The following is a 15,698-nucleotide window of genomic DNA, read 5'->3' on the forward strand; positions in this document are numbered from 1 at the left end:
AGCTAGTTGAAATAAAGCATCCTGAGTATTGAGGGGTTGTTTTTTTTTTTTTTTTTGGGGGGGGGAGGTTAAAATAACATGATTTAGTAGTAAGATGTCTTGCAGAAAAATCTTAATGAAGCAATTTAAATTCTTCATTAATATTTGACAATTTAAGGCAAATGGCTACAACAAAATTAGAAAAGGAGAAAACTTACATAATCCCAGATTTACATTATTGAAACACTTCCTGAATGCAGATAAAATATATTTCCCTAGTACCCATACATCATTTTAAGACACCAACAGGTACTATAGCTTTCTCTTTCCATTAAGTTAGTGAAAAGAGGAAAACTTCAGAAATCACAGATGCAAAAGCCAGACCCCTTAAGGCAGTGTAGATAAAGAGGGAGGGTGGCAGGAGGAGGAGGGAACCAGGTCCTTACTTAAATTTGCTATGGAAAGAGGAGAAGAAAAAAACACCTGAATTTCAAATTTCCCCCAAAATCTACCCCTGCAATCTGACTTCCCCTGAAGTAGCAGGCAGTTGATATGTTTTTAAGACACATTTTAAGTAGAATATAAAGCAAATTCACTCTTCCATTTTATTTCAAAGCTATTTCATTTGCAACGTATTTCCAAACAAAATAAGGCAATATATGTGCTCCCTCTCTTGTGATAAAATTTAATCCAAATAACTAAAGGCCAGCAGAAAGAAAGAAATAAAAAGAATAAACTTAAGATAAAGGGGGAAATCTTTTTTAAAAAGATTGTGTTTTAGGCCCTGGCCGGTTTGGCTCAGTGGATAGAGCGTTGGCCTGCAGACTGAAGGGTCCCAGGTTGGATTCCTGCTAAGGGCACATACCTGGGTTGCGGCTCGATCCCCAGTGTAGGGCGTGCAGGGGGCAGCCGATCAATGATTCTCTCTCATCATTGATGTATCTAACTCTCTCCCTCTCCCTTCCTCTCTGAAATCAATAAAAACATATTTTTAAAAATTCAAAAAAAAAAGATTGTGTTTTAATCGAATCATGACCTCCTGATTCATAGGTTGATGCTCAACCACTGAGCTATGCCAGCCGGGCAGTACCTGGCTTTTTATAGAAAAAGTTTTCTAATGTCTGCTTTAAACAGTCCCCAGTATTACCTATTTAATTATACCCAATTATTTATATAAACTGCTTGGCCTCTGTAGACATTCAAGTTTGAGACCCCTGCACAAGTCAATCTTTCTTGCTTTCTATAATATGTTGCTAATAATAAGTATAACTGAATTACCAGGTATAGGGTTTTAAGCATTCCCCAGAGAATAAGTAAAATTCCACACAATTCATAAATATTCATTTTATGCTTTAGATATACAGTGTTTAAAGATCTAGATAAGTTTAATTGTATCTTACTTTATTTAAATTTCATATTAAGACTATATATAAAATATTAGAAATATCTAAATAGTTTTAAGCTTCAAATGTTAACAGTAATCATTAGGAAAAAATGTATGTCGAACAATACTACTAAAATTTTTGAGCCAAATGAAAATGTATAGGTAAAAGATAAAAAGTTCCTTAAGAACAACTCAGTGATTCATACTTACTCCTTCATGTCTTTGGATGGGGAATTACATGCAGGAAGGAATGCTGCTGGGCTACTTAATTTATCCAGTGTACACGCTGTTCCTATGGCTCGTACCACTAAACCAGATTCGCCTTCCAGATCAAAACACTGTAAGTACCCAACAACCGCATTTCCTCTCATTTCAAGCACTTTCAAGCCAATCTTCCTCTGCAGTTCACCTATAAAAAAAGAAAGAAACTCATTCTGCTTTACATCTCCACATTATATAAAATAAAACTGGATATAGTAGTAATAAAAGTCTAAAAAATCATGGATTTTTAGAAATTGAAGGGAACCAACTTTCATGGAGGTAAGATATTATTAGCTACATTTTACAGATGTAGCAGGTAGCATTTATTTACCAAATAATTTTTAGTTGTGTGCTATGTGCCTGGCCTTGCTCCTTCTAAGTGCTAGATATAAAGAGATAAACTAGAAAGGTAAAGCCCCAAATCTAGTGGAGTTTACATAATGTGAGAGAAACAGACAAAAAACAATAAATATAAACATTACATATAACATATAGAGTACAAAGCATATAATATAGTCTAATATAATTACATATAATTTATGCATTATATATTACATATCATATAATACAAATATGTAGAATAAATATAATACAAAGTAACACTTAATTAAATGTATTATTTAATATATTAAATCTAATGCATGTTAACTATGAATTAACATATTCATAATTATTTATAAATATTAAATAAATATAATTAACCTAATACTACTATAAGTATATATTTATAAGTATAATTTAAAAGTAACATAAATATAAATATATGTATAAAGAAGTAATGTAAGTATAAATATAATCAATTTAATAGTAAATATCAATTTAAAATACATAAATTTATTAAATATAATTTTTTTCCTTTTTTTTTTATTAAGGTATTACATATGTGTCCTTATCCTCCCATTGCCCCCCCCCCCCAATTCCCATTCATGCCCTCACGCCCTGGTGTCTGTGTCCATTGGTTAGGCTTATATGCATGCATACAAGTCCTTTGGTTGACCTCTCCCACTTACCCCTCCCTCCCCTACCTTCCCTCTGAGGTTTGAGCATCTGATCGATGTTTCTCTGCCTCTGGTTCTGTTTTATTTTATTTTTTTAATAAATCTTTATTGTTCAGATTATTACAGTTGTTCCTCTTTTTTCCCCCCATAGCTCCCCTCCACCCGGTTCCCACCCCACCCCCTGTCCTGACCCCCTCACTGTCCTCGTCCATGTGTATGATTTTTGTCCAGTCTCTTCCCGCACCCCCCACACACCCTGAGAATTGTCAGTTCACTCCCTTTCTATGCCCCTGATTCTATTATATTCACCAGTTTATTCTGTTCATATTTTTTTCACTCGATTTTTAGATTCACTTGTTGATAGATATGTATTTGTTGTCACTTTTGTTGTTCATATAATACTGGTTTGGTGGTGATGAACTCCTTTAGCTTTTTCTTATCTGTGAAGCTCTTTATCTTCATTCTAAATGATAGCTTTGCTGGGTAAAGTAATCTTGGTTGTAGGTTCTTGCTATTCATCACTTTGAATATTTCTTGCCACTCCCATCTGGCCTGCATAGTTTCTGTAGAGAAATCAGCTGACAGGTAACTAATCCCTTGTAGGTAACTAACTGTTTTTCTCTTGCTGCTTTTAATATTCTCTGTCTTTTGCCCTTGGCATTGTAATTATGTGTCTTGGTGTGGTCCTCTTTGGATTCCTTTTGTTTGGGGTTCTCTGCACTTCTTGGACTTGTAAGTCTATTTCGTTCACCAGATAGGGGAAGTTTTCTGTCATTATTTCTTCAAATAGGTTTTCAATATCTTGCTCTCTCTCTTCTTCTGGTACCCCTATAATTTGGATGTTGGTACGCTTGAAGTTGTCCCAGAGTCTCCTTACACTATCTTCATATTTTTTAATTCTTTTTTCTTTTTTCTTTTCTGGTTGGGTGTTTTTTGCTTCTTCATATTTCAAATCTTTACTTGATTCTTGGGATCCTCTAGTCTGCTGTTGGATCTCTGTATATTATTTTTTATTTCACTCAGTGTATGCTTAATTTCTAATTGGTCCTTTTTCATATCCTTGAGGGTCTCACTATATTTCTCAGAGGTTTCTAGAAGATTCTTGAGTAACCTTATAACCATGGTTTTGAACTCTATATCCAGTAGTTTGCTTTCCTCCATTTCTTTCATTTGTGACCTGGTTCTTTGTCTCTGCATTTTGGTTGCTTCTCTGTGTTGATAGAGTGGCTTTGTGTATCCTATAGGGCCCAGTGGCTCAGCCTCCCCAGTTACCTGAGATGGACACTCTTAGTGCACCCTTTTGTGGGCTGTGTGCACAGTCTTGTTGTAGTTAAGCCTTGATTGTTGTTGGTATCTCTGGGAGGAATTAACCTCCAAGCCAATTGGCTGTAAGGATCAGTTGTGTCTATGATGGGAGAATTTCTGTGCTGGAGATACCGTTATGGGGCAGGACTTGCTTCAGTGGGGCTTTGGCACTCACTGAGTTGCCCCCTGAGTGTGTCTCTTATGGATGTGAAGAGTTGTAATCTGGATGGTCTCACTCTGACCACTGGAGGTGCAAAGTCAGCCTCTGCCTAAAACCACCCAGCAGGAGCTACAGAGAGATCTGCAGATTCCTCCTGTTTGTTTTGGGTTTGGAGGTGCCCAGATGAGGCCCAGCTGTGAAGCAATGCAAGCTGCTATGGAGCCTTGGGCCTTCTTTTGGTGGCTCTGGGGCTCTCTGACCCAGCTGCAGCTTGTTAGGTTTAGATTGCAAAAGGCCAGGCCATTCATATGCAAAAGCCTCTGCGCACAGCTTGGGTGGGGTTGTAAATTGGGTGGGGCTGGGTCTCAGGGAATCACCAGGGTGGAGCAAACAGCAAAGGCTGCCAGTCAGCCCTGCCCCAAAGAGGCCCCCAGGTCTCTGTGTCCCGTGGCACTGTGCTGGAACAATGATCACTGCAAGCACCTCTGAGAGAAAGCCACCCTCGCATTCTGGCCCGATGCCCGACAGTCTAGTTTTTCTCCGTATGAGTCTAGGTCCCCAGAGTCTCGCTAGGAACTGGAGTTCAGAGCAGTCGGAAGCTTGTATCTCCCTTCCGATTGAAAAAGACAACAGCGTACCCAGTTGCCAGCCTCTTTCGCGTACGCCTCCGTACCTCCACACTTCCAGACCTCCACACCTCCTACCAGACTCAATGCGCTTTTCTCTTTCCTTCTAGTTGTAGAATTTCCACTCAGCCAGGCTTTTTGTGGTTCTGGATGATATTCGTTTTGACTTTTAGTTGTAGTTTTGATGTGGTTGTGCTCGGCAGCAAGTTTAGGTGTTTACCTATGCTGCCATCTTGGTTGTTCTCCTCCTCTATTGTTTTATTTTTTTTAATTAATATAAGTGTAAATATCTATTTAAAATACATAAATGTATTAAATATAAATATTTATACTTATTATCTAGAATATATGTATGAATATGTGTGTATACAGTCACTCACACATACAGTAGGTCCTCGGGTTACGTTGGAGATCCGTTCCTACGGCGCGACGTAATGCGATTTTCGCCGTAAGTCAGACCCCACCTACATAAGCACCTACGTCACTAACATGGAGCACATACACAGCAGTAATGAAGTGAAACAGTAAAAAAAATGTAAAAGAAAGATAACAATTCCTGACCTTGTGGTAAATACAGTAAATAATAAAAAACATAAAGCACATATGTACATACGTCGAAATGACGGAACTTTTTTTTTTTTATAAAAAAATGGGAGATGGCGACGTAACCACGAAACGATGTACGTCGAGTCCGATGTAACCCGAGGACTGCCTGTATATACATATAAACATAAATTTTAGGTAATAAGTTCTTCAAAGAAAAATAAAAGTAATTGGGTAAGAGTGGCAGGTAGGGGTAGAAAGAACTATTAGCTGTCAGAGAAGAACCATGAAAAGGCAGCATTTGAACAGAAAGCATTAGAGAGATTACCTAAATCTGACTACAAATAAATGCTAGAGGAAAAAAACTAGAACCCAGTTTCCTACCTCCTTGCCAGGGCACTTTCTATTATACCACTTCATGAACACAATTTCTTTTTACTGCCTAGTAAAGAAGGAATTATAAGTTTCTGATTAGATTTATCCTTGTTATAAGATGGAAATTCATGTGTTCAGGAGGATGGGGGTAAAGAATCAGTCACTTATAATTCAGTCTCCTTTATAAAATTTGAGGTAACATGTCAAAAGGAAGTGAAAAATTTTGGAGTATTAAGTCAATCAGTAATAAGGATGGTTTTTTAAATACCTGACATTAAAGAAATGAGTCTCTGTCTGGCCTCATTTGATGCCCTTGGTGTGCGAATTCGATCAATCCACTGATATTCTGGGTCTTCATTGACCACAAGTTCTTCTACAAATCCATGAATTATTACAGCTCTATAGCACTTTGGAATAGATGTTGCTGTTAAAAGAAATGATTTATTATGCTTCTATTTATCACAGGTTAAATCAATTTTTTAAAAATGTACAACTAAGTTCTTACCTTTTGGATAAATAGTACAAGAACATCTTCTACTGTGAAAATCTAAATGTAATTATATAATACTTGCAATCAGTCTTCTAAGTTCCATTTTACTCTTACAAATAATCATTTTCTTTCATGAGACCTCTCATCTTTCCCATGTAAGCATAATGAATATACATTGTACTTTTATAACTTAGAAAACAGCTAAGACTTCTTAAATAGCATTTAATACAAAGTGCAAAATTAAAGTCAGCTAGCTGATTATCTAAATAGGTGAAAAACAGATAAAGTATACAAAAAACTTGACTTACTCAAAGCCCTATGAAAAAGTTCTGTACACCACTCAAAAATCAAACCTTTCTGACATAATTTGAAGAAAAAATAAAGCTCTGAAGTTTCTAATAATGCATGGCCATATGGCCAGTGGTTCACTAGTCACTCTACTTAACAGACTCATTTAATATGTAAAACACCAAATGTCATTGGATTTAACTAAAATCTGGTCACATTCAAAAAGAGAAGAACCTCAGACCATCTATACCAAACTAGTTTCTTAAAATAGACATTCAGACTTTGAAGCGAACTCAACTACTTAGGATTTTTCAAGCCTATTAACCCAAACTGGCTATAAATTGCCCAGATCTGCCCAATTCTGATGCATACTGCATGGTATTCATGGGGCTCCATACCTGTGCACGCCTATGTAATTTTAGACAGCACCATAGCTTAGCAATACTACTCTGCTCCTATCTTTCAGTGCTCCGTACTAAAGTAAAATCCCACTGGACTTTTTTTTCTTTTTGACAGTTATACAAAGTTTAATATAGTCATATCTTTTACACATTTGGCAAAAGTAACTTGTTCTAACTTATGAAAAAATTTACTGGGCGATAAAATATTAACTTCTGTGCAAAGTAATAAAATAAATGTGTGACGGTTATTTTTAAACCTTGTTTTTCATAAATGTTGACCTACTGGTAGAAGAGTAAAACCTGCATTAGAAGAGTGGCCACAAGCTTCTCCATAAGTTGGTGTCTAATAATTATGGTTAAGGTCACTGGAGACTTCTACAAGATACAGACATATATCTATCACAAAAGGCTCCACATCGGTATTGTTTAGTTTTAGACGGCCCATTTGAATTAAGTCTGAACATGCCACACATGTAGCCCCATCAAATTTGTCTCCCCAAATGCAAATATTAGAGAGTGTGGGATTTGTTTTCATTGATTGAGAAAGTGCAACAAGTCCTTCTCCCTCTATGCTGTTGCTGACTACTGACAACCAGCAGACATCAAAGTAGCATAGGCTACTCTTCAGATACAGTGCATCATCTGCTTTATAGCCCATTTTTTAATATTCTTACACATTTGTAGTTCAATAGGCAGTGATTTTCTTTTAACATGTGGCTTAGTTGAGCTGTAGAGTCTCCTGTTCCATATAGGTCGGTTTAGTTTCATTTCCTTCGTTATTTGGTTTTGAGTTAGGGCTATAGCAAATATTATCACATTTTACCTTCTCAAATGAAAGGCACCACATCTAATTTCTCTAAGGATAGATTAATGTGTAGCATTGCAGCAAAAACACATTCTACCTGTTTTCAGTCTTTTTTCCAGTCATTCTGAGTTATCTGAGAATTTTATTCTTATTTAGTGCTTTAACAATCAATTCTTCACCTTTGGTCCCATTACCATGAAACATAAGGTTTAAAAGTAAATGAATCATATGACCCAACAATCCCTCTCCTGAATATATACCCCCAAAACTCAAAAACATATATTCACAAAGATATATGCACCCCTATGTTCACTGCAGCATTGCTCACGGTGGCCAAGGCATGGAAACAACCAAAGTGTCTTGCAATAGAGGACGGGATAAAGAAGATGTGGTACATGTACACAATGGAATACTACTCAGCCATAAGAAAGGATGAAACAGCGCCATGTGCAACAACATGGATAGACCTTGAGAATATTATGCTCAGTGAAATAAGTAAGACAGAAAAACTAAGAACCATTTGATTTCATTCATATGTGGGATACAAAACTGAAGCTTGTGAACACAAATAGCAGTGTGGTGGTTGCCAGAGGGAAGGAGGTGGCGGGGAGAAAAGGAGGTCCTAATATATAGTGACAGGAGAAGATTTGACTTTGGGTGGTTGGTACACAGTGCAATATACAGATCTTGTAACATAGAAACCCACACCTGAAACTTATATGATCATGTTGACCAATGTTGTCGCAATAAATTTTTTTTTTTTTAAGAAATATTAAGCCCTGACCGGTTTGGCTCAGTGGATAGAGCATCGGCCTACGGACTGAAAAGTCCCAGGTTCGATTCCGGTCAAGGGCATGTACCGTTGTTGCGGGCACATTCCCAGTGCGGGGTGTGCAGGAGGCAGCTGATCGATGTTTCTCTCTCATCGATGTTTCTAACTCTCTATCCCTCTCCCTTCCTCTCTGTAAAAAAGCAATAAAATATATTTTTTTAAAAAGTAATATTAAAAAAAAAAAGTAAATGAGGTTGCCCTGGCCAGTGTGGCTCAGTTGATTGGACATCATCTCGTGCACAGAAAAGTTACATATAATTTAAAATTACATATAATTTATTTTAAAATCATATAAGTAGTCTCTAGAGCTACAGCAGTTTCTGAAAAATTAACAACTTTCTCTTTGCTATTAAAACCAAAGTATAAAAGATTTTCCATTAGCCTTCTAAAATATTAATTTGATTTCCCATATTTGTGAATTATTAAATTTCCTGTTAAATGAATGATAAAATGAATTTACTTACTGCAAAAGAATTTGACTCCACATGATGACTGCCTAAATCGATTTAAATCATTGAAGAGGTCTACTTTGACAACTACATTGATTTCCCCACGAATACCTATAATTTCAAAAGGAAAATCAAGTTTCTACCTTAAATAATAAAGTATAATTAAATAATCAAGCAATGCCAATTCATGATTTTAAAATAATGTATCAATCATAACAGAAATGCTAACTTTGTTTCCCTAATTATTTTCATTCTAAGTAGTTTATTACATTTCCTGAAGAACATGTATACATTAAAGAATGAATAATATTCATTTTACCATAAGTCTTCACTTATTTGAACCAATTTAACTGGAAAGGAGTACCATTTAATTTGATGATGATAATGAGCATTGATAAAGTTCTAAATGCTTTACAAGTAGTATCCACAGTGCCCATGCCAACCCAGTAAGGTAGTTTCTTTAGTATTAGTATTCCCATTTTACAGAGGAAAAAAGCTACAGTTTAATAAAAGTTCAATAATTTTTACAGAGTCAATAGTTAGAAGTGGTGAAGCTAGGATTAAAAGTCAGATTTTTATTATCCCAGAGTAAATGCTCTTAACAACTAATGCAACAATTTGATTTAGCACAAATTCATTATTACTTTCAATGGAGTAATAAGCAAATACTTTTTTAAATTCTCAATTTTAACTTATAATGTGATAAATATTGATAGATATAAGTAACATATATAAAAACTCCTTGAGGACTTCAGTAATTTTTAAGTTTGAACGGGTCCTGTGATTGAAAAGTATTTGCTTATTACTCCATTGAAAGTAATAATGTTAATATAAGCAATATGTTTTGTAAAAATAACTATATTTGGAAAAAAGTAATAAGAGTGGCACTGTGTTACATTTTTGCAATCTCTATAATGTCTAGCTTAATGGAATACAGTTTGAAAGTATGTTTTAGGAACACAGAATACAAATATGAAATGATTTTTAAATAATGCATTTACTTGCTATACTGTACAAATTTAACTCAGAAAATTGTTTCAAGTTATGTTCAGAAAATAAACAATTCTACCAACAATACTTTACTACTAAGTCTAAAAAGGATATCTTTTAAAGATTTAAGTTTTAAAACCACAAAGTGCACATAATAGTCTTTAAGGATAAATTTAAAAGATTGTGATTTATTTTCTTAAAATATACTCCTTACCATGTATGGTATCATAAATGGGAAACCATCCTGAGATGACTGTTGCGGCTTCACTGTAGAGTAAAGGATCAATATCAATGTACACTTTACCAATGGCATCATTTGCACTATAAGTATCATGGTCAAGAACTGTGATCTGTAGAGGTTCATCTTGTAAATCTTCATCATCCACCTAAAAGCATACTTTAAATTAAACCTTATAATTTAAAAATCTTTGTTATCATAAATGTAAATGTAAACTTGTATAGCAAATGTAAAAGATTATTTATTTATGGGGAGGAAAATCCAATTAGTATACAAACAAAAAATTGTAACTCAATTTTCTACACAAGATGCCAAGTTTCTAGGGGAGGAGGGGAATGTACAGTCTGCCTCAAGCACAGAGTTAGAATACTTAACCAAAAAAAAAGTTATAACTCCTTTCCTGCATATTATCCTGTATTTTACTACTCTACCAATGGTTTCCAGCAAAAATGCTTTAGGAATATCATAACAGAGTCCATATATTAACTACAGAGTAAGGATAATAATGAGCACAATGACAGCATAATTTCTAAGGACAATTTCAGAGAATAAAACTGTAAGCAAAACTAACATTATTTGTAAGAAAAAACAACTTAAGTTCATAAAATAAATGTCTACCCTCTATCTCTCCTTCTGTTTACTCATTATAAAGTACTTACCATGTGCCAAGAGAGGAACTACAACTGTTCTTAAGTGATTTCTGATATAAGCTAAAATTCAGAGAAATTACTATATAACAATATAATACCTTTTTAATCTGGGTTCTCCTACATATATTTATATTTTCTTAACTGTAACATAATTTTTTAAGTGCAATATTCCTAAGAAATATTTTTATGTTATGGGAAAACTACTATCCTATCTAATAAAAGAGTAATATGCAGATTGACCATCACTCCAACACACAAAATGGCTGCCCCATGTGTTCAAAGATCCTGCCCCCATGTGGACACAAGATGGCCAGCAGGGGAGGCAGTTGGGAGGGACCAGGCCTGCAAGGAAAGGCAGTTGGGGGCAATCAAGCCTGCAGGGGAGGGCAGTTAGGGGTGACCAGGCCAGCAGAGGAGGGAAGTTGGGGGTGACCGGGCCTGCAGGGAAGGGCAGTTGGGTGGGACCCAGGCCTGCAGGGGAGAGCAGTTGGGGGGACCAGGCCTAAAGGGGAGGGCAGTTAGGGGTGACCAGGCCTAAAGGGGAGGGCAGTTAGGGGCAAACACGCTGGCAGGAGAGCAGTTAGGCATCAATCAGGCTGGCAGGGGAGTGGTTAGGGGGTGATCAGGCTGGCAGGCAGAAGCAGTTAGGGGCAATCAAGGAAGGCAGGCAGGCAAGCAGTTGGGAGCCAGCAGTCCTGGATTGTGAGAGGGGTCCCAGATTTGAGAGGATGCAGGCTGACCTGAGGGACACCCCCCCCCACCCAACCCCATGCACGAATTTCGTGCACCGGGCCTCTAGTACCTGAAATAAAAGGTGTTCTTATCATTTCTAGGGAAATCATCACCTCAAAAAACACACAATAAAAATGCTAACATTTAAAAACTTACCTCAAATTTAAACCATTCTGAGTTCCACTGAGGGTTGAGGGACTTGAGATACACATCTGTTTTAAAGGTGGTATTACCAAATTTTACCTAAAAACAAATAAAAAATAATCAAATACAGATATTAAGTATGTGAATATAAATAAAGTTTAATGTGAGCCAAGCAATGAGAGGATTAACATTGGAGAGGAAAAAAGACAACTATCCTCCGAGCCAAAAAGAAGAAAGTGTGGATGTTCCTGGTAAGTTTATAGACTACACCTGGTACAAGGGATTACCCAATGTTCTGCTTGACTAGCTTTATAAGAAAATTAAAACATAGACCATTATGTCATTATGGAAAAAGGAATCAGTATGCCCTTCGCTAAACAAGAGCTGAGACAAAAGTGAGTTTTAAGGGTGGGGGATAAGCAAAAATAAAATCAGAAGGTGAAAGGATAGCTTTCTCTGGCCATATCAGCAAGGGAATCCAGAACTACAGCTCATTATTACAAGAACTCAGTAATAGATCCCTGTTGTATCTTCTGACTTCCCCATACATATTTTTAAATTTCTTATCTGTGCACACACAGGGATCAGCAATAAACTATGGCCAGTAAGGGTTTTATGTTCTCACTAGAGGCCCAGTGCACAAAATTCATGCACAGGTAGGGTCCCTAGCAGCTGCTAGCTGCCGGACAGGGCCTCCCTTCCCCCAGCTGCCTGCCACCACTGCCAGCCAGGGTGGGGCCGGCTGGGGGGAGGGGCTGTAGGCAGTTGGCTGGCCAGCCCCACCCCCTGGTCGAACTCCCAGTCAAGGGGACAATTTGCATATTAGGCTTTTATTATACGTCCTCATCTTTAGGGACCATGAAAGAGGTTGGATGGAAAGACTTGCAAACACTAAGTTACAAAGATCAAACATCTATATATATAAAAGCCTAAACGACCAAACGACTGGTCGATCGGTTGCTATGATGTGCACTGTCCACCGGGGGCAGACGCTCAACGCAGGAGCTGCCCCCTGGTCGTCAGTGCGCTCCCACAGCCAACCTCCCACAGCCCCGCCCCCGGGCTGGCCAGCCCCGATGGCCCCAAACGGGGCGCCAAACCTCCCGCGGCTCCTCCCCCCGCCGGCCAACCTCCCACGGCCCCGATGGCCCCAATCGCCAGCCAGGCCGAGGGACCCCCACCCGTGCACAAATTCTTGCACCAGGCCTCTAGTAAGTAAATAAAAGGAAACAAAGGTGGCGGGAAGCAGTCCAAATCTTTGGAACTTGTTTCCAGCAAAGAATGGAAATTGTGAAACCTCAGATGACTTAAGAAGTGGTCAGGAAGCTTAGGAGTAAAACAGCTAGGCAACTACTTCACCTTTCCTAAATTTAATCTCTTCAACTCTTCCCTAATTCTATCAGTTATCACCTTTTGTAATCTCAGAATTCACTGAAGGTTATATCCCCTTTATCACAATACCCAGCACAGAGTTTTTTGCACAGTGCAAGTATGTAGGAAATATGGTTCAATCAGATAATCTATAAAAATCTCCTCTCCTTTTTTACTACAATCCTACTTTTGGTATTATAATACTTATAGATATTAATGTTTAATCAATCCAGGAAATTTTCTAAAAGCAAAATATCCAAAATTATTTTTTTTATCTTCTGTATATTTTTCTATTTATTATATCATTCAATTGGAATGATTGGAATGATAGCAACCATGTGGTACCTAGGCAGTTTGGTTAGAGGATAAAAAAGTTTTAAAAATTACCTAAAAATAATACCTTCTTGCATGATAAAAAATTTGACAGAATCAAAGATAAATAAGAGCCCTAACCAGTTTGGCTCAGTGGATAGAGCGTCGGCCTGTGGACTGAAGGGTCCCAGGTTCGATTCCGGTCAGCGGCAAGTACCTTGGTTGCGGGCACATCCCCTGTAGGAGGTGTGCAGGAGGCAGCTGATCGATGTTTCTCTCCCATTGATGTTTCTAACTCTCTATCACTCTCCCTTCCTCTCTGTAAAAAATCAATAAAATATATATTTTTTTAAAAAAAAAGATAAATAAGAAACTGAGAAAAAGTATTTACCAAATACATCACAAAAAATAATTTACTCAATTTTTAATGAGTTCCTACAAACCAATAAGAAAAATATCAATAAACCAACAGAAAAATGGACAAGGGGCATGAACAAACAATTAAAAGAAATGAAAAAATAAATGTCTTAAATATTTCAAAAGATGATCAATGAGTGTCAATTAGAACAGTCTCAATGGACTACAGTTTGACAATACAGATCAAAACTTTAAACTTTAAGTTCAGATGGACAAAGGATATACAATGCATATAAGCAGCATTATAATAGCAAAAGATTGGAAACAACATAGATATCCATCAGTTTGGAACTGGTTAAATTAAATATGGTAAAGCCACACGAGGCAGTCCTAAATAGAAGAAATGAAGCAGTTCTCCAAGCACCAGTATGGAACAATGTCCAAGATATATCTTACTATTGCAGAACAGTATGTATGGCATAATTTGCATAGAGAAATATGACAAAATGTTATGGAAAATAACATATGCCTTCATATGTACAGATTATTTCTAGAAGGATATATAAGAAATATTAATAGTGGCCACTACAAAGAACAGAACAGACTGCTTTGTTAAAGGAAAGGCAATGAGAGGCTGACTCACTTTGTTACCTTTTGGATTATGAACCATGAACATATATTACCTATTTTCTAAATGTATCATTTTTTAAATGAAAAAAATTAAAATTAAATCATATGACAAAAACCTTTATTTTGATTTGAATTATAGAATTCTGGATCCACTTCCAGATTGTAACCTAAAGAAGTACTTTCACATAAGGCCTCTTCCCCTACAAATATACAAAAAAGCTACATAGTCATTCAACAGGGAAGTGACTGAATAAATAACTGAAGAATCCTACTGAAAAATTGAGTTGATCATACGTACTGTCATGGGAAAATGTCAATGACATAATAACTGAAAAAACCAAATAGTACAATATGTAACTAACAGCAATTATCTCTGAAGAAGGGACTGACAGGGTGTAGGCAATAAAGTACAGTGTAATAAGAAAGTAGTAAGGAGCCCTAACTGGTTTGGCTCAGTGGATAGAGCATCGACCTGCAGACTGAAGGGTCCCAGGTTAGATTCCAGTCAGAGGCATGAACCTTGGTTGTGGGCACATCCCCAGTAAGGGGTGTGCAGGAGGCAGATGATCGATGTTTCTCTCTCATTGATGTTTCTAATTCTCTATCCCTCTCCCTTCCTCTCTGTAAAAAATCAATAAAATACATTAAAAAAAAAAGTAGTAAGGAGCTTTCAAGTTTTATTTCTCAGTATTCAAATTTTTTGTAATGGGAGCTATTTGAGTACTTTTTGTGTGATTTTTTTTTTAAATTTTAAATCACAAATGTTAAATGAAACTTAATGGGGGAACAAACAACCCAATTAAGAAATGGGCAAAGGACCAGAATAGACACTTCTCCGAAAAGGACATACAGATGACCAACAGACATATGAAAAAATGCTCAATGTCACTAATCATCAGAGAGAGGCAAATTAAAACTACAATGAGATAATCACCTCATGCTTGTCAGAATGGCTATCATCAATAAATCAACAAACACAAGTGCTAGCAAGGATGTGGAGAAAAGAGAACACTCATGCACTTTTGGTAGGAATGCAGACTGATGCAGCCACTGTGGAAAACAGTATGGAGTTTCTTCAAAAAATTAAAAATGGAACTGCCTTTTGACCTAGCCATCTCACTTCTGGGAATATATCTAAAGATTCCCAAAACACCAATTTGAAAGAATATATGCACTTTATGTTCACAACAGCGTTATTTACAATAGCCAAGACCCAGAAACAGCCCATCAATTGATGAGTGGATAAAAAAAGCTGTAATACATTTACACAATGGAATACTACTTGGCCGTAAAAAAGAAAGAAATCTTACCTTTTGCAACAGAATGGATGGACCTGGAGAGCATTATGCTAAGTGAAATAAGCAAGTCAAAGAAAGAC

The 15,698-nt window shown here is 36.8% G+C and overlaps 1 protein-coding gene across 12 annotated transcripts in view; it reads right to left on the reverse strand.

The window, feature by feature from the left end:
• C2CD5 (C2 calcium dependent domain containing 5) overlaps positions 1 to 15,698 on the reverse strand; it is a 93,441-nt gene that overhangs the window by 72,523 nt on the left and 5,220 nt on the right. For all 12 annotated transcript variants that reach the window (XM_079775328.1, XM_079775324.1, XM_079775323.1 and 9 more), the window contains 5 exons: positions 11,663 to 11,749; positions 10,101 to 10,272; positions 8,912 to 9,007; positions 5,900 to 6,055; positions 1,574 to 1,772 (listed from right to left, as the gene is read on the reverse strand). In XM_079775328.1, coding sequence (XP_079631454.1) covers positions 1,574 to 1,772; positions 5,900 to 6,055; positions 8,912 to 9,007; positions 10,101 to 10,272; positions 11,663 to 11,749 — 710 coding nt within the window. The remainder of the gene's footprint in view (positions 1 to 1,573; positions 1,773 to 5,899; positions 6,056 to 8,911; positions 9,008 to 10,100; positions 10,273 to 11,662; positions 11,750 to 15,698) is intronic.

Source organism: Cnephaeus nilssonii (assembly GCF_951640355.1).
Source record: "Cnephaeus nilssonii genome assembly, chromosome: 6".
NCBI lineage: Eukaryota > Metazoa > Chordata > Mammalia > Chiroptera > Vespertilionidae > Cnephaeus > Cnephaeus nilssonii.